At 40.2% G+C, this 20007-nt stretch overlaps 2 protein-coding genes across 6 annotated transcripts; both read left to right on the plus strand.

Annotated features, from left to right (window-relative positions):
* Positions 1-50: 50 nt before the first annotated feature.
* Positions 51-3038, plus strand: gjb8 (gap junction protein beta 8). Its single transcript, XM_079619235.1, has 2 exons — positions 51-249; positions 1110-3038. Exon 2 carries the CDS (start codon positions 1132-1134, stop codon positions 1930-1932), a length of 801 nt encoding a protein of 266 aa, XP_079475361.1. The 5' UTR covers positions 51-249; positions 1110-1131; the 3' UTR covers positions 1933-3038.
* An 844-nt stretch (positions 3039-3882) lies between these two features.
* Positions 3883-9712, plus strand: gja3 (gap junction protein, alpha 3). 5 transcript variants are annotated; one of them, XM_079619587.1, is made up of 3 exons: positions 3887-3960; positions 4943-5006; positions 6175-9712. In XM_079619587.1, exon 3 carries the CDS (start codon positions 6210-6212, stop codon positions 7527-7529), a length of 1320 nt encoding a protein of 439 aa, XP_079475713.1. In that variant the 5' UTR covers positions 3887-3960; positions 4943-5006; positions 6175-6209; the 3' UTR covers positions 7530-9712. The 5 variants fall into 5 exon arrangements, with proteins under 5 accessions (XP_079475716.1, XP_079475713.1, XP_079475714.1 ...); XM_079619588.1 differs by lacking the exon at positions 3887-3960 and adding an exon at positions 3968-4243 and having other exon boundaries at positions 6175-9706; XM_079619590.1 differs by lacking the exon at positions 4943-5006 and having other exon boundaries at positions 3883-3960; positions 6193-9706.
* Positions 9713-20007: the final 10295 nt, after the last annotated feature.

Here is a 20007-nt window from a genome sequence, read left to right on the forward strand (position 1 = left end):
CATTCCGTATGGAGATTTCTAGTTTTGTCTCTTGCGAGCTCAAGAAGCATCCAATGAATGCGGTGGCTCCGCCCGACAGGTGCACCTCTCCTCAGAGAGAGAGAGAGAGAGAGAGAACTAAATTTGCGCTCGATGTCCTCAGTCAATCACTTCATCTCACTCTCCAGACTACAAAGACTGCAAGTGAATTTACTCACCTGGACGGATATATATCATGGATTTGGTCTGAATCATCTTTTATGCTAACAGGTAATTTTTTGTGAAACTGCCATAATCCTCACTGATATTTTAGGTGATCTTTTTATGTAATACAGTGATTGCCTAATCTTGACGCGTCAAAAGGGATAGTTTTCTATCCTGTCATCCACTCACCCTCAAGATGTTCCAAATCTGTATGAGTTTCTTTCTTCTACTGAACACAAACGAAGATATTTTGAAGAAAATAGGTAACTAAACAGTTGATGGGCCCCATTGACTTCCATATATGGAGGGGGGAAATGCTATGGAAGTCAATTGTGCCCCATACCTGTTAGGTTACCAACATTCTTCAAAATATCTTCCGTTGTGTTCAGCAGAACAAAGACATTTTATACAGGGTTGGAACAACTTAAGGGTGAGTAAATGATGAAAGAATTGTAATTTTTGGGTGAACTATCCCTTTAAGCTCGACCAAATATAACCAAAGTTACCAAATGTGTGAACTTTTATTTTGAACATAATGTGGTATGTGTTAGGCTAATTAATAAAGTATTGTAATAATGTTATTAAATAAGCATATATGTTAATAAAAGCAGGCTATTTGCAATTCAATATGTTAAGTCTTTTTGAAGACATTGAATTATAGTTAATAATATACAGCAGGCCTACATTTACAACAAAAAAAGGTGTCAGATTCTCAGTGTATTTTATTTGTCTGTGAGTATTTTTATCATCCAAAATGTAATTTGAATTGAAAAGTTAACAGAAAAGTTGTCAATAAAACTGTGTAAACAATATGTAAAGTTTATACACCTCCAAATATTTTTATCACCATAAACAAATGGTGAAAGGATTTAAAATTGGCCTTTTTTTATAGTTGCTAAATCAAATTCCTCTTTCTTTTTATGTAGGATCTGAGAGCAACAGTACAGGATGAGTTGGGCAGCACTTTATACCCAGCTGGGAGGGGTGAACAAACACTCCACCAGCTTGGGAAAGATCTGGCTGTCTGTCCTCTTCATCTTCCGCATTACCATCCTGGTTATAGCCGCCGAGACGGTCTGGGGAGATGAGCAGTCCGACTTCACCTGTAACACACAACAGCCCGGCTGCAAAAACGTCTGCTACGACCACTTCTTTCCAGTCTCACATATCCGTTTCTGGTGCCTGCAGCTCATCTTTGTGTCTACACCGGCTTTGCTGGTGGCTATGCATGTGGCGTACCGCAAACGCAACGTAAAGAAAGGCCTTTTGGCCAACCGTGCTAGCAGTTCCAAAGGGGATGACCTGGAGAGCCTGAAGAAGAGGCGTCTTTCCATCACTGGGCCGCTGTGGTGGACCTACACCTCCAGCCTGTTCTTCCGGCTGCTTTTCGAGGCCGGATTCATGTACGCATTGTATTATGTCTACGATGGGTTTCAGATGGCACGTCTTGTGAAGTGTGAGCAGTGGCCCTGTCCCAATAAAGTTGACTGCTTTATCTCACGGCCAACAGAGAAGACCGTCTTCACTATTTTCATGGTGGGGTCTTCTGCCATCTGCATTGTGCTCAATGTGGCTGAACTGAGCTACTTGATTGTCAAGGCATTGCTGAGGTGCTCGGCCAGAACCAAGAGGAGGCGCGCCTTTGTACACCAAGATAAAATGTCCACAGAAAAGGCGCTCTTACAGAACGAAAAGAACACAAGGTTGCTGCCATCCGCTTCGGACTCCTCGACCAATAAGACTCTTTAAGATTATCCCTGCATCCAGTGACTCAATTCTACCATCATGGATGATGATAATAGGCACGTAGATTACAGTGTTTTACCAGTATGTGATTTGTAGCTGGTTTTTGACAAGTTGCCCTGAGAACAGAACAAAGCTGCAAACCCGAGACGGTTTCAAGCATGATTAATTTAAAAGCTGACATTCCTCCCCAAAAGACAATTAGGGAGTAGGCTAGCCTAATAAGCCTATTACACTGCATTGACTGTAAAAATGTTGGGGTTGTTGTATTTTATTTTCCATGTTGCTCAGTAGCCTCAGTACTCTCTGATGGCATTAGAAAAGTCCAAGAGTGACTCCTAGTGGTTAAACAACATAAATGAAGTTCTGAGACCTTTGCACAAAATTGAGTTTCCTGTTTTTGAGGGATCATTTACTTTGTATTGCACATGCTTCTCTTTATTTGGACTTTTACATGATTTCATTTTGCTTTGTTTACTTATTTTTCTTTCTTTTTTTTATATAAAATCCATCAGCAGTTTTAGACTAGCGCTACAATGTAGAGAGCCGAGGGGGGCTTATGTTTTTATTTGTGATTGTTTTGTTAGGCTTGATTTAAATGTCTTCACAACAATGACACGTCTGTTTAGTTTTAAAGCTTTTCACAATATCCTTGCATTGAAATCCCCGGTAGGAGTCATATCAGCTTACAGCAGTGACTTATTTAAGTTGAGACTAAATAAACTAGTCGCATGCATGACAATGTTTACTATGGCGCGCCGCGTAGGCCTATACTATGACACCGTGTCAGGCAGTCTACCCGTTGACAGGTGAGAGCGCGCACGTGGATTCGCGCTTCGTCGACTGTCATGTTATCTTCCATTTAGTTTTTCTCCTCTGAGTAGGACTACAAGTCAGCGGTGAACAGTTTTGTTTTTAATGCTGTGATTTAACCGCTGGAATAGTTTCCACAGCTACTGTAGGCCTATTGATGAAATCTTCTGCTGTTTTACGCAAGCTGAGACGATCATTTTTTTTTATTGTAAACTGGTTGTCAAATAAATACGTTTGTCATTTCGGCTAACAACTTAACTTTTATATGAATATCTTAATAAAAAACTACTTTTTAAATGTTTGATGTGTTTGTCAGTTTTGTGACTCACTTGTGGATTCTCTCTGGGAAACCAATGGAGGGCGGTGCATTTCCATTCTATTTTAGGCAAGGCCTGCTGCATGACACTTTCCCATGCAATGCAAAAATTCCAGGATTTTTGACTGGAGACTTTTTTTTTTTTTTTTTTTTACCAGTTTACTTCCACAAACCAACTTTTAGTGATTGCTGTAATTACTAATGTAATAGCCTACCCTAATTACGTTTTAAAAATCTACACATGGGCCTTGTAGCCTCTATCACATCTTCAGTGGAGAATAATCAAGTAGCCTAGCCTATTACACGAGCAAGAATGCAGTTGTAGCCTACTGACTGAGCATTTGCACAGCTTTGATAAGGTCGCCGCAGGTGATTTTATTGTCTTTTTTATTTTTATTATTATTATTATTATTAGGCTATTAGCCTATTATTGAATTTTACTCTGCCAACGAAAATAGTTCCTCAGAAACAAAAGCAGAATCAACATTCGAGTAGGCTAGGCCTATTAGGCTACCAATCAACGCATTGAACGCGGAGTGATACAACAATTAAAACGTCCCATTTTTGTTCTCAACACTCTCGATTATATTATTATTATTATGAGTTTATTAATATATATTTTTTATAATAGGCTAATTATTGTTATATTTAAATTCATCATTTTTATTACCATTATTTTATGACAATATTCTGTAGTAAATTAAAATAAAGCATCTGTCTTCATCATATAGACCTGAATACAATCGTGTGTTCGAGTATAGTTAAGTTGGGGCGATGAGTTTACCCCAGTTGACAGGGGCGTGGCGTGCGCGCTGACTGGCCGATGACTTTCTGAACGCAGCACTCTTGCATGACCACTCAAAGTGACAGTAGCGATGGCTGGGAACGGGAGACAGCTGCGCTTGGTGAGACCCCGTCTCCACACTCGATTTGCCATGAAAAACTAGGTGTTCTACGAGAGTTTGGCCGCGGGTCTATGTGTGAAGAACTTTTATGAATGAATAAGTTGGCCGGCCACTTTTAAAAGAGTTTGGTAAGCTGGCAGTACTGCCAGGATTTGGGAACGGGGGGGAGCGGGGAGGGCTCCTGCTGCCTTTGGGAGGTCTGTATGCTTTCAACGCACTCAAACTGTGGTACCAGTGGCCGCTGGATATTGCTTTCTTTAGATAAGTTTGCCTACTTGTCAAGGTATGCTTTAAGTTAGATGTCCGGAATATTTTATCCTTTTACATCCCATATTAATTCATGTTACTTTTCGTTAGCTGGTAGGCCATCAACTTTGACTCCAATCTAACAGCTAACATGATTTAGACACATTTCAAGAAACCATCTTTTGTTTGAGATGACCGGTATGAGCGCATAATCAGTGCAAAGAATAGAAAATCTGCCTCTCTAACTGACAGTTCTGAATGTACAGTGAGAACAGTGTATAATTACTATCATCCGTTAATTATATAACAGTAGCAGTTTGGAATTAAATGCTTAGCAGATAGATCAAAGACGATAAATACTAGTGATCATTATAAAATAACCACTTTAATATATGTAATGAAAATGATAGTTCCCCGAGGAACCAAAATATTTTTGGGGTGTATTTGATCAAAATCATTAGCCATATCATACCATTAATTTCTGGACTTAAAAGGCCTAAAATTATTATCTATGGAACTAATATAAGGATTTAAAAAGATTTTTAAATAATCTTAATAAATAAATTAAAACAATTTCTTTTTCATTTTTAACAAATAAAAATTATATTTGCAGTTATATGAAGTTATCTAAAAAGACATATAAATTGAAAATAATTAAAGATAGGCCTAGATGTAAAATTAATTAATAAACAAATGTTTATTATTATTTTTATGTAACTTGCACCTTCTCTTTCAGGGTCATAGACTTGGTATAGAACCTTAGTCGATGGATTTGCCGCCCTCAATACAACATAATTTTAGTAAGTAAAATTATATATTTTTCTGCCTGTTGTATGTCTTTTGCTATTTCGGGGGTCTTTGTTTACAAGTGGCAATACTATCTCACCCTAGTTCTGTTCAATCTTGTTGTTTATTTGTGCTTGTTATGATAAAGATTAATCTGTGTTGATCAAAATCCTTAAGTTATATCATGACACTCATTTCTGGATTCATCCATTTTTCAAAGCAGTTACAGCACCTACAGGGTGAAATCATGAATTGTACTGTTTTAGTTGACAATTAATTATAATCATGTAGTCATGATATGAGTGTAGATTCACACTTAAAAAAGTGTCCTGGTATTGTCTGCATATTTCACTGCATTTTCCCCCTTGATGTCCTGAAATTGGCTCTATCAGGGCTCTTCACACATCACTGTCCAGTCAACGCTTTCAACTGTTTTTGAACATTATAATGTCGATCTCAGCAAATGCCTGCTGGGCAGTGAAGCGAACAGGTGAGAGAGAAAGAGACTGTGTGTTTGAGTGTGTTCAAAAAGTGTGTATGAGTGTATGTGTGTGTGTCAGTGGCTGGAGAGAAAGCGAGCCATAGAGAGTTTGCTTACACTGTGCATGCCAGGTTCATAGCAGCCAGTTAGAGAGTTAAATAGCGAGGGGTCACGAAATCCATAAGTTTTATGTCAAACTTTTTTGTCAATGTGATATTTGACAAGGCTGATTTTCTCGATTTTCCCAAACATCATTGATCATTGAATTTGTGCGAGGGACTGGCGAGTGCTTCATCAGGGCTTACAGTTCGGATCTTATGCAGAACCGTGAAATGCTGTGTGAGTTCATAAAAGCTGAGCATGTTTTTTTTATATAGGTTTATGTACTTTTAGCTGTGCCTGTGTGAACATACCTTCACAGCACAGGCCTAGACAGACTGAGAAGATCCAAACCATATCATGTAAAGTGTAACATGTTATTTTGTTAACAGTTTAACTAATTCTGATGAATCCTCTCTGTTCCCCTCTGTTTCCTTTTGCTGTCTCTCTCTCTCTCTCTCTCTCTCTCTCTCTCTCTCTCTCTCTCTCTCTCTCTCTCTCTCTCTCTCTCTCTCTCTCTCTCTCTCTCTCTCTCTTTCTCTCTCTCTCTCTCTCCTCTCTCTCTCTCTCTCTCTCTCTCTCTCTCTCTCTCTCGGCTGCAGACTGTACTTTCTCTCTAGGCTAGAAATCGTGAAGCATGGGTGACTGGAGCTTTCTTGGGCGGCTCTTGGAGAATGCACAGGAACACTCGACCGTGATCGGCAAAGTCTGGCTGACGGTACTCTTCATTTTTAGGATTCTAGTGTTGGGAGCGGCGGCCGAGGAGGTCTGGGGCGATGAGCAGTCGGACTTCACCTGCAACACGCAGCAGCCCGGCTGCGAGAACGTCTGCTACGACGAGGCCTTCCCCATCTCCCACATCCGCTTCTGGGTTCTCCAAATCATCTTCGTGTCCACGCCGACGCTCATCTACCTGGGCCACGTCCTGCACATTGTTCGTATGGAGGAGAAGCGGAAAGAGCGTGAGGAGGAGCTGCGAAAGGCCAGCCGGCTCCAGGAGGAGAAAGAACTCCTGTTTAGAAACGGAGGGGGAAGGGAGTCTGGTGGACGGGGTGGGGGCGGCGGCGGCGGCAAAAAGGAGAAGCCGCCAATCAGAGACGAGCACGGCAAAATCCGCATTAGAGGTGCCTTGTTGCGCACCTATGTGTTCAACATAATTTTCAAGACCCTGTTTGAAGTGGGGTTCATTTTAGGTCAGTATTTCCTCTATGGTTTCCAGTTGCGGCCCCTGTATAAGTGTGCGCGGTGGCCCTGCCCCAACACGGTGGACTGCTTCATTTCCCGGCCCACGGAAAAGACCATCTTCATCATATTTATGCTTGTGGTGGCTTGCGTGTCCCTTTTGCTGAATTTGTTAGAAATATATCACCTCGGATGGAAGAAGGTCAAACAGGGCATGACCAACGAGTTCGCGCCCGAGCGCGAGTCGCTGCCCGGCGCGAACGAAGCGGAGCCCGAGTCTCCCAGAACTTCGCCAACTACCCTCAGGTACCCGCCAGACTACACGGAAGTGGCCGTGTGTGGCGGCGTGTTCCTCCAGCCCGTGTCGGCACCCTCCACGGCTGAGTTCAAGATGGACCCTCTGCGCGAGGAGCTCGTGGAGTCCTCACCTTTTTACATCAGCAACAACAACAACCACAGGCTGGCTGCCGAGCAGAACTGGGCCAACCTGGCCACCGAGCAGCAGACTCGGGAGATGAACGACGCCTGCCCCTCCCCTTCTTCCTCCTCCTCGTCTCGCTCTTCCAATAATGGGCGGCAAGCCAAAGACGCCGCTCAGCTCGCTGACACCCCCACCTCCGCCCGCGGCGGTTTGAGCGCTGGGCCGGAGGAGGGGCACGTCACCACCACGGTGGAGATGCACGAGCCGCCCGTCATTTTCACTGACGCTCGACGACTGAGCAGGGCTAGTAAAGCCAGCAGCGCAAGAGCGAGGCCCAATGATCTGGCGGTGTAATGGCTCTCCACCCCAAAGCACAGGGTTTTGTGGACAAAAACACAAAAAACAAGAGGAAGTGAGAGGCAGATTGCTGGAAAGGAAAAGTTCATTCCATTCATTAAGTGAGCAATGTCAAATCAAATCGCAAAGAGTTCAATCATCTCTTATGGGATTATGAAAGATGGCTGCTGAATGCTGGTTAGTCTAATGCAGTAGTTGAATGGAACAGCCAACCTGATGAAGGCTATGTTATACCAGAATCTGAGGTGATTCACTGAAAAATGTCACTTAAATTAGTCTGACAAGGCCTTAAAGTAAGAATAAAAAGATTGTAATTTAATCAGTTCAATTTAAGTCTCATGATAAAACAAAGGCACCAAACATAAAATGTTTGCAGTGCAATAAAACGGGTTACAAACAAAACTACATTTTAAATACCATCTGTGGTTTCATTGAGTTGACAATTACCATGTACTATATTTTATTTTATTTATTTTTGAAGCCTGGAATAGAACATGCTAGAAATGAGAAAAATATCATTTGAAGTTGTCAAATTCATCAACACTCATCTTGAAACATTTTGAAAATGTTCTCTTCCAGCATCTGTCTCTACATTTCCTCACTCTAAAGAGAAATCAAAGTGTTGGGGAAGAAAAAAAGTAAAAAGCACATTGCCTGATGAAAGTGGCAAACTTTAAAGCATAGCAGACAAAAGGTCATCCATACATGAACTGAGGCAAGTGACATATATAGATAACTGTTGTACTACTGAATGGTGCAGTTTTAATTCATATAGCTTGTTTATTCTCTGGACCACGTTTCTTTTTTCTTTTTTTCAATCCCATGATCTGAAGTTCACATCCTGCTCCTCTTTTGGATTTGAGAGTTTTGATATATGACCATCTTGCCATCAGGAATACGTGATCACTTTTGAAGTAGTTAATCTGAGGAGGGGAGTATTGACTCTCATTACATGTGACATTTAAAATCCTTTATATCGAAAAGTTTGAGCATTTTTATTTCTAAAAATGTAAGCAATTGGTTGAGAATGAGTACAAAAAACGTAATTAAAAGCATTGCTTTTCTGTAGTCAGTTCGTGGTTGCCAAAAAGTAGTTACTTCAAAATGGACATAAAAAGATGCTGCAAGTGTCTTATGCTGATATGAAGTTTACCCCCACCCCCTTTTTATTTTTCTTCTTCTTCTTCTTTGTTGGTCCAGTTTCAGGTTACTGTGAGGCCTTCATTTTCACCGACTACTACTGCTGTTGTATAGAACATGCCTTCGGTACACATACTGTAACAACATGACAGCACAACAGGATTGATTTTTTTCTTGAGACCCATTTAAACACAATGTACAATGCTTTTATTATCAGGTATATACTTTGGCAATCCATTTAAAGAGACAGACAGCCCTGAAATAGAAAGAGGTGCATTGCTTCATCACACAGAGACTGTGCAGGTTTGTCCTTAGGACAGATTACTTTTGCTTTTATCAGTTCACAGTATTTACAGATGTATGTTATTTATTTTCTGCTGTTTTAATGTATCCAAAACCAAAGTGTGTTATTTTGTCATTTTTTGGTTCTTAAAGTTTACATTTTAGTAAATAGTTGAAGTTTTGCACATTTAGGCAAAAAACACTGTTCAATAATTCTTACATTGATAGAAAGGAGGAAATATTTTTTGATCCTTAAAGGAAAATGTCTTAATGGTAAAAGTCGTTGTGTTGATGGCAGTATTATTCCACTTAAATAACATCAAATGTAATTTATAAAACAGCACTTGTAGAGTATAAGAAATATGCACGTTTCCCATGTTTTATTTTAGGACTGTTGTGGTGGCCTGAAAGGACCGCAGGAAATTTGAACATTGTGGATTATAGCATTTCATCGATTCTGAATTTGAATTGGCCAGCCAGCCAGCTCTTTCCTATCTCGATCCGTTTGTAGTGTACTTAGTTGCAGCCCATTATTCTCAGATAACGCTCATTTCTTGAACTGATTTTCTCAAGCAGAGCTGATTATTCTGACCAATCAGGGAAATGAACCACCTACATATGCTCAGAACAGCAGCCTGTTTCGATGCTGTCTTAAGAGAAGTGCCTTGTGTATTCAATTTTATAAGAACAAGTTGATGTAAATGTTCATTTACCTCAAATGTTTACAAAGCTGTTACTAAATAAACTTTTTGTACCATAAATGTAGGCTACTCTGACCTTTTCATTTGTAACCGGCAGGCTTCAAAACTCACGTTTAATGTTACTGATGTTGAGTGCTCTCAAGTGCAGGCCTGCTCACTAAAAAGGCTTGGTCAGTGGCTATTAAAAGGATCAAGGCAGAAACTTTCACAGAACTATGAGATCTTTCTAAAGGTTAGCACCTAATTAAGTTAATTTTGTCATTTTTAACCAACCCAGAATTTCATTAGACAGTAAAGGGTAATGTCTCAAATCCTCATTTATGCAATTTAATGCAATTCAGGCCAAATCATACAGAGCAACACCGTACTGAGAAACTGATCTGCAGCTCAACCAAAAAACTTGCACTCGTTGACCTCTGACCTTTATGCTTATCAGTCCTCCACTCCAGATTCCTAGAGGGGAAGTGAGAATGAGACTGAATGATGAGGGACACTAATGACACATCACCCCCACGATCCACACAGTCCAAACCCATGCAGGCCATATTTGAATATTACTTAGAGTGTTCCTAGAAGTTCCCACATGCAATTTTCATGTTGCAAAATAAATGTTTACTCAAATTGACCCTTCGCAAAGGCTAAGGGGTTCAGTTACTGTAGCTACGTCCGACAAGTCACGGCGCTCTCATGCAGTGAAAAATACAGTGGGAGGAGCAAAGAACACTGTCAATGTGCCGACCGACAAGATAGAGCAGGTTACTTTGGATATGATGTTGTAATTTTTTTAAGAAATTCAAACAATAAATACCATTTTGTGGCTCTTTAATGTGTCTTGACAGATCGCTGTAGCGGCTCGTGAACCAATCATCTTATTGCAAGAAATAACATAAGTGAACATCAGAAGGTATATCGTTTTAAGTGCGGAAAGAAGTCAATACACACCATTTTTCAAGTTCAAGTCCACTGACGTTAATCTACTAACTCACCTGTCTAGTGTGTTTGTCAGACAAAATGGCGGATTTGTCGTTATGATTGGTCAGACTGCCCGTCAATCAAACTCCCAGTGAAGGGTGAATTGTAATTGTGTTCCCATTTCATCCTGTCGCCCCAATTGAGATCCTTGTTCTGTGTCAGATAAATTCTGCTCTGTTTTGTTATCAATCTGAAAGTAAAAAAGTACAAATGTTGCTCCTTTAAGTAGCTTTAATATATTCAGCTGTTTGTTAGTGATTTAGCTAGGTTACACCTGGATAGAACTGTCCGTTAGCATTCACATTCATCTCAGTTGTTTGGAGCCGCCTTAGGAGATGGATGCAGCCATCTTCACAATTTTGTTTGTAGTATTTAGCTGGACATGTGATCTCAAAAACTCAATGAAGGGACCCCCTTTTAAAGAATTCCCAACACTACACATAAACAACAAAATATGCAGAAAATCCGAATCCTAATTGAGACACTAAATTAATTATTTTCCTGTTTGGCGTTTTACTTTAGTCGGAATTGAAATAATCATGAGCTATAAGCTCTATCTTTGACAGACTGCTGCATCATTACACAATACAGCCTACAAAAAAGTATACAGGATTTGCTCAAAAAGAAGGTTTTGGCTTGGAAAGAAGGAAAAACTTGATCAGAGGAACCTTGTCCGTGAGAAGAAGCCGGAAGACTGAGGAAAATGTGTAAAGAACAAGGAAACCAGCTTGATCCATCCTTAAAAAAAAAGAAAAAAAGATGGCATTAATTTATAAACTACAAATATCAAATGAAATATTTGTTTAAAATATATTTTAAAATATAATAGTTTTCACTTTGTCAGCCATAAATCCGCACTGTAAAAAAATATTAAAGCATGAAACGGAAGTTGTGATAGTATTTTCTTCCCTATTGTAATGGAAAATTGATTGGATGGTTGGGTTTTGCTATTGCTGTGATGTCATTTGAGTGACAGGTTGATCCCGCCCCTCTCGCCCAAGAGAAGAGAAGAGAAGAGAAGAGAAGAGAAGAGAAGAGAAGAGAAGAGAAGAGAAGAGAAGAGAAGAGAAGAGAAGAGAAATCACTGCAAGAGGGAGGGGAAGATATTTTGATAGGACACATGAATTAAAAATTATGTGCATAGAAAAATAATCTATAATAAATTCTGCAATATTCCATAAAAATAATTGTCAATTTTGATTTCAAGGGATTTTAAACGGAGCCCTGAATCCATTTCATGGGAGACTACAATGAAAGTCTAAGAGATGTTGAGTGGAGGCGGATCTCAACACTGCCAGCTTAAAAACGTCAGCTCTGACATTGGAGTTCAAGTTCAGAGAACTTTTTTTCTCACCGCACTGGTCCGTTTGAACTGACACTTATTGCATTTAGTCAGCACATGCTGTGTGTTGTGGGAATGGCCTCTCTCTCTCTCTCTCTCTCTCACACACAGACACACACACATACACAGCAGTTGAAGCTCGACTGGCTGTTTCATGTGCTCTGTGTCTAGATATCTATGAGAGGATAAGTGTGTTGGGTTATTTTTGGGGCAAAGGATTAGAGAGACAATGCACATTTGAAACTGGCAAACCTCCTAAGGTTACAATACAGCACAGAATACAATATTGAACTAATTGGAGTATCAGTGTTATGATAAGAATAAGGAGGACAGTGATCAATGACAACGAAGAAGTGCAAAACAATGACATCAAATTAAAGGGATAGTTTTGGTACAGGATTGTGGGAAGAAGAGCATGGAGCCAGGCATTGAAGAGGAGGTGATAGGCAGTAGGTGTTAAGTCCAGTGTTTGAGGGGTGTCATTCGATTGGTTGTCTGCGGGTTGAAGGTTGCAGTGCTATCTATGAAGGGCAGGGTCTATGTGTATAGCACTCGGCTTCACCATCCCAGAACTAAAAACACACAGGCAGTTATTTATAGCCTTTAATCACCTTGGAAATTCATGCAGCCTCTCTGCCTGAATGCCACCGTGCCGTGTTGTTTATATCAGGAAAGACACTCAATATGTTTGGGGCCCAGTCAGGACCAAGGTGTGCATGTGCAGTTAATGATGGTCAATGTTTTGATGTTAGATTTGAACATTACAACAGATTCTTTCAACAGTAAAAATCATATTCCTGTCAATCAAATTGCTGTCAAATTGGTAGAGAAAGGTGTGGGGCATTTCCATCTGACAGATCCAATCCGTCCTACATTAAAGGGGTGGTTGTTTATGATTTCACTTTTCTAACTTTAGTTAGTGTGTAATGTTGCTTTTTGAGCATAAACAACATTCTCCAAAGTTACAACACTTAAAGTTCAAAGCAAAGGGAGATATTTTCATTTAAAGAAGTTGCTTTTTAAGGACTACAACAAACGGCTGGTCTATAAGCCTATATGTCTATATGTCTGTGTGAGGTAAAATGACACAAGCTGTTGTAGCTCCGCCCCCTGAGCCGGGAGCAGCAGCTCATTTGCATTTAAAGGGACAGACGCAAAAATGGTGCGTTTTGCACACTCTCAAAAAGTGACCATTTTAACATGATATATACAAATATATGTGGGGTATTTTGGGCTAAAACTTCATACACTCTGGGGACATCAGAGACTTATTTTACATTTTGTGAAAAGGGCATTATACCACCCCTTTAAACAATGGCCTTATTTTAATCATCTTCATTTCATTTAAGGTCACTAAATAATTGTACAAATAAAATAATATATAATTTCAAAATAATTTTCAGTGGCTGCCGTGCTGTTTTGTCCTTTGCTATTTTGTTGTTACTTCTAATTATTGTAATCAGAAGCAGTAACACCACTGACAAATCTCATGGTTTAAGAGATTTTTCACCTAAAAATGCAAAAATCACTCACCCTCATGTCGTTCCAAACCTGTATCAGATATGATTAATCACAGGCTGTATGACATACTTTCTTCTGTGAAACAAACGTAACAATATGTGGCAACAAATATATGGGGCAAAAGTATAGGCTTTATGCGGAATGTCATGTGAACAACAGAAAAGCAGGTCTCATTGTATCCGTTTGTTGGAGAAAGTGTTAACGGCAGCGGTATCGATCAGTGGTAATCAGCTAACCTAGCTAGTTCTTTTTACTGTTGCCGTTTTATTCGGCATCTAATGTCAGTTAGAAGAAAATAACAAACTTTTCACATCAATCTGCATATGTGAAGGACATCGGTTATCTTTGCTCGCTCCTTTAAAGTTATCTTGAGGAAAACTGCATTATATTTAACAAAGCACATACAGTACAAAAGACCTGAACCGGAAGTGAAACCTATTTTGAAAAATATGGACGTTTTTGCATAACCCCCACTGGGGCAACAGGGACTGTAATGACATCGCATTCTAAATGCATAGATTTGAATACGTTGGTCCCCCCTTTGGTCTCTATACAAAAAAAGTTCTTAAGAAAATATTTGAGATCTTTAGAATATTTCAAGAAATGCCCTGGGTAACATTCTTTTGGAATTTCCTTATCTTCATTTCTTAAGAAGATTTTTGTGAATCTGGGCCCAGGGCTCTGTGCGGGCCAGTCAAGTTCTTCCACACCAAAATCATCCAACCATGTTTTTATGGACCTTGCTTTGTGCTCTGGGGCATAGTCATGCTGGAATAGGAAAGGGGCTTTCCCAAACTGTTCTCACAAAGTTAGAAGCGTAGCATTGTCCAAAATGTCTTGCCGAAGCATGAAGATTTCCCTTCACTGGAAGTAAGGGCATGGCCCAGCCTAAACCCTGAAAAACAGCACCACCCTTACAAAGTGCTATTAGTAATTTTAAACACTTTTTATGTACTTCTCAGAAATAAACTTAAAATGACATTTAAGTATAGTACTTAAATACTGACAGAAAGGTCCAAGTATATTTGGTTACATGTATTCAATCTTTTGATTGAGTAGCCTATTAAATACTTTTTTCCCTATAGTTTTACATACTGTCTTATAAACTTATAAACCTGTTTTGGCATCCAATACAATAGATTTGTTTGAAAATATTGATTATAAGAAAACTATAATTAATAAAACCATAAGTATGACATTACATTCACTTAAAGAAAGTAATGCGATAAGTAGTACCCAAAGTATACTGTTACACTTAAAAGTATGCTTTTATACACTAAAATGTGAGCCAATTTAGTCCCTATATTGATATAGTACACTTACTACTAGTACATTGTTATTAGTATACTTATTATATGAAGTATACTTAAAATATATTTGAATTTCAATTAAGTATATTTAAATTAACTTCAATTTTTTTTTTTTTTTTTTTTTTTTAAGAGCATACCATTATCCCTCTTCTACCAAACTTTATAGTTGGCACAATGTAGTCAGACAGGTAATGTTCTCCTGGAATCCACCAAATCCAGACTCGCACATCAGACTGCCAAACAGAGAAGCATGATATGTCATTTTACAGAACATGTTTCCACTGGTCGGAAGGCATCAAGGCATGTCCGAATCCAATGTTAGCTTAATTTCCTGTCTCCTGAGATACTTTCGTCTGATCGATTTTTGAAGGCAGCATAGATGTATTCTTTGCTGCCTTCGATATCCCACAATCCTGTGCTTTTCCATTTCCAAAGATGCCATCTGAAAGTTGCTTGTCTGTGAAGCAGCTCTCTCTGGACAAACACCTGAATCGCGCACATAGAATGCCGCTTTAGACAGCATGGCAACTCTGCAGTTCGCGGACGACAAAAACATACAAAATTATGGCAAAATTCTCGTTTGTCAAGTAACTTTGTAAGCACAGTCCTAAATGAGTTAAAAGGTGTTAAATGAACGCAAAGAGTTTTTTTTTTTTTTTTTACAATTAATTTTATTTTCTAAATAATCACAGAAATTACAGAAAAATGTGCGATTAATTAGTTAATTTTTTAATCGATTGCCAGCACTAATAATATATATATATATATATATATATATATATATATATATATATATATATATATTTATATATATATATATATATTTATATATATATGTATATATATATATATATATATTATTTAGAAATATTTTGCTAACATGTTTGTAGGCTACTCTGCATTATTGAGCAGTAGGCCTAACATATTATCATGCCCTACGAAAAGACTTTAAAAAAAATAAAACAATTATAAACATTGATTATTAGAGTGTAAATAAATATACTGTAAGTTAAAGTTCAAATGTGTTTAAAGTCATACATGGTATTGTAGGATTTGCAGTTTGACCTTTTGCCAGCTGAAAGTGAGTAACAGCATCGGTCACTGCGATTGTAGAATGAACCAGAAGACAATGGCAGGACACACAGATCTCTCTGTGAACACACTCTCGCACCATTCTAGTTCAGTACAGAGAATGTCTGGACTCGTGCTTATATACTAAACAAGGGTCTGTATCTAAAAGCAAAATGGCAGTGACAGTGACTCTGAGTGAATTTACACAGGTCATGCTCATTCACAATGTGTGTCTGTTGTTCTGTTTAAAATGGGCTGTATCCCATTGATAGTCACACTTCTTTCTAAACCCAAATAGACCATCCTAAATTTAACGACATTACAAATGAGTCTTTCAAAATGAGCTGTTTGGGATAACAGCTGTCCAAGAGCGTAAATCCGGCCGACATCTTGGAGCAGGGAAGTTTTATCAATTTTAAAGCTCATGCAGAAATAAATGAAAAATGTTAGAACTGTGGTGGTCACCCATGCTGGTGTTTCTCACTTTAGTACAGCTGGTAGCTGTTCCAAAACCAACATAAACTCCTCCTCCCTCAGCTCACTCTCTGTTGTTTTATAATTAAATGGTGACATTAGTTCATATCATGTGATTGTAAAAGGATTCATCACACATTAGAGGGCCTAATCGCCACCTATAGTCTGCCTCTCGCCTCTGCCGGGGCTCTATCCCACATGACCCTGCTGAGGGCAGCGCTTTCTTTATGTCCCCTGAAAGGACTGGGGATTGAGCCCAAACAAAAAAACCCACGAGGGTGAAAAAATGTTTTTACATCCGCCTGCCCTCTCGCCCGGCAGCCTGTGTGTGCGCTCAGGGTCGTTTTCGCTTTAGATCAATGGGACAAGTTATTGGAGTCTGGCCAACTCTAACTGATGGAAAAGAAAGAAAAAAGCTGCCTCTTCAAAAAAAGAGGGTTTGTCATACCTGCACGTGCCTTCACAAAACAGCCTGTTCTTCTTGTTCTAGCCGCTGATTTATTTCACTTGTACATAATTTGGATTTTTGAACTGAAATGTTAAGCAGATTTGTGCCCTGTGCAATACAGAGAAAACATCCACACACATAACGCACACAAACGCAGGGAGGTGCCAAAGTTCACAAGCACACTCAAATAGGTGGGGTAACCTCAGCGTGCTTTGAGTCACTCAAACAGAAAGAACGAAAAAAGAGAGACCACATTCCAGTGTTCCTGAAGCAGGGATCAGAGTCGTGCCTGCATGGAGAGCGATGGCCATTTATCTGGAAACAAAACTCACGCCCAAATGTGAAAGAATTTAACGTCTCCATTCTGCCCTGGCCCGTCCTGGTTTAATTTTGGCTCCAACATGCGTGCCCAATGTAGGACGCCCCCAACTGGATGCACTGCGAGGGGACACAGGCTGAAAAACACTAGCTGTGGTTTCCAAAGATCCCAATCCCAAACATTTTACATTTCCAAAAAAAAAGTCTGAAACTCTAATTCAAACCTGAAAACAACACTGTAAAAAAAGTTGCTGCCTTAAATTTTTAAGTACAATCAACTTGTTTATCTAATTTCAACTTAAATGACAGTAAACTGACTAAAAAAAGTTGAAAATTGCGAAACTTATTTTCAGTTAAAGCAAAGTAAAAACATGTGTAGTCATAACTTATTGATCATATAATTTTTTACAGTGAAACTATTTAGAATTTTGAAAACTTTAAATCAATGAAATTTATGAAGTGAAAGGGTCTGGGTCAAACATCAAATATTGTGACATTAATCATTTGAACTTATTTACAAAAGGGCAGATTTTCTTCCACTGAATAAAAATGTGTTAGAGAGTTTCAAAATACCTCATTCTATTTAATCACTGCTGAAACCTTATTACGCTATGAATCATGACATTTCTCCACCCTGTTCACCCCCAAATTAATCAAATCAAATGCTGCAAATAAACTGTGAATCAACAGTACAGTAGCCTACCTCTCAACTGATTTACTTCCTCATTGATCAAACTGTGTCTGTTTAAAATCATTCCATACTATAGTGTTATCAGACGACCATGCTGAACATTCATCATTTATGAAAAATAATCCCTGATGGAAGAATGTTGTCAGCTCTGGATGAACAAACATGTCAAGAGTTGGTGGCTAACCTAAAATATCTAGAACTTTTGCCCAAAATAACAGCTTATTTCAGATTTCAGCTACAGGTTAGGAATTTATTTCCTGCAGAAAATGAGTTTCTGTTTCTGATGAGTTGTGAGTAGCATGTTGTTAGGATGTTCTAACTGTTTTTTTTTTTTTTATCACATTGTTATGTGGTTGCTAAGTTGTTTTTGCATGTAACTATGCAGTTACTAAGGTGTTCTGATTGGTTGATTACTGGCCCATATCAAAAGAGCCCACTGTGAAATAAATATTCTGGTCTTTAAATAAGGCCTTCCTAGTTTAGGTCTATATGATTTTTTAGCCCATTTTATAATTTACCAGATGAAAAGTAATATATCTCAACAAACCGTACGGTTTCATGGCATTCATGTCTAGTACTTTGCGGGATGAGTTAAGTGTAGTTTAATATTGATTTGTTTACATTCCTAAACCTAATTATGAGAAACATTTCCCTGATCTAAAGCTCTTCTTTAGTTCCCTTTCGAGAATGGTCACTTCGTACTGCGTAGCTAATACGCAGTGGGGAAGCTCCTTTCCTTGAGAATATTGAAGCTTATATTTTAAAACGCAGTGCAGCTGCACAGCAAGCACCAGCAGAGCGTCTAGCTCGCCCGCCATTGGCTGTGCTGAGGCAACTGCACACCCTATGGCGAAGCGGCTCAGACGCACAAAACAATCAGGAGCTAGCAGGTCAGAGCCCGCCAGAATGTGCGTGACTTACGCTATAAAAGCCGACCATTTCGCCATAGCATCAGATTTAATCTCCTTCAGCGACCTTTCACGTCTCTCTGTCTCCTCAACGAAGCTATCGCCGTCGAATCAAGCCAAAGCAGCTAGAGCGAGCCTTACCTGCAGTGGACCAGCGCCGTCTTCCCTTCGAGAAGCCGCTTCTCTTCTGTCGCTGTTCTCCTGCGGACATCCGGCGACTACGCAATATCCTTTCTCTGCTGCTGTGTGTTCGCCGTCGCGACACACAGTTTTCTAAAAGAGCATTTTCCTGAGAAGGCGAGCATTGTTGCAAATGCCCCGTTCTCTTTGCACGAGTCGGATGGGCACACAGAGTGCGCCACGTGCCTGGGTCCCTCCCATCAGGAAGCTGCACTCTCTGACGGAGGCTGCCCTCAGTGCGAGAGCCTGCCCATCTCTATGTTGCGGACGCAGTTAGCTCTCTCTAAGCAAGATGGCGAAACTGGTCTTTCCGCGCTTCCTTTTCCCGCACTACTTCAGCCGCGGAAGAAGAAGCGCCTCAGCCAACGGCAGCCCGAGCACATGGAGTTAATCGAGCCCACGTCGGCTACGTTCCCGCGTGCCTCGCTTTCTCCATCACAATCCACTTCGCCTGTCCTGTTTACTCAGGCGGACAAGCGCCCCTCCTACCGAGCGGCGGGTCTCATCTCCTTTGGCAGATCGGACGAAGAACAGCTCGACGACAGCCTCTCCATTGCGGCGTTTGAAGAAGAGTGGTCGGGCTAAGCTGACCCCACCCTTCTCTCACAGTCTAGTGCTAACGCCAGGACTCACTTCGCATCCTCATCGCAGCCGCGGCGGATCTCGGGCTCGAGTGGGCCTCACCCGAGGAGCCTGCTAAAAGCCAGTTGGATGGATGGTTTCTGCCCGGGCGGCAGCAGGCCCCCCGTCACAAGCCAGCGCCATTTTTTCCTGAGGTGCACGAAGAACTGACTAAATCATGGCGTGCCTATTGCTCGGCGCGCACAAGCTCTTCCGCTATTGCAACGCTCTCCTCTGTTGACGGAAAAGGAATACGAGAAGCTGCCTCCTCTCGAAGAAGCAGTCGCCGCTCATCTCTGCCCGCCCACTGCTGCTGGATGGAGAACAAGAGCAGTTCATCCATCGAAGCGGGACGCGCCTTTACCGCTTTCGGCCAGGCTGCTTTGGCCCTGTACACCATGGCGGTGTTGTGGTAATTGAAGACATATATGTAGCGATCGGCTGGTCCTCTCCATCCACATTTGTTAGGTTCTATAATTTGGAGGTACCCTGCTTA

The sequence above is a fragment of the Phoxinus phoxinus genome (genome assembly GCF_949152265.1).
Source record: "Phoxinus phoxinus genome assembly, chromosome: 7".
Lineage (NCBI taxonomy): Eukaryota > Metazoa > Chordata > Actinopteri > Cypriniformes > Leuciscidae > Phoxinus > Phoxinus phoxinus.

Excerpts from the sequence above, each read along its gene's own strand:
- gjb8 (XM_079619235.1), top strand. The coding sequence starts at position 1,132 with ATGAGTTGGGCAGCACTTTATACCCAGCTGGGAGGGGTGAACAAACAC.
- gja3 (XM_079619590.1), top strand. The coding sequence starts at position 6,210 with ATGGGTGACTGGAGCTTTCTTGGGCGGCTCTTGGAGAATGCACAGGAA.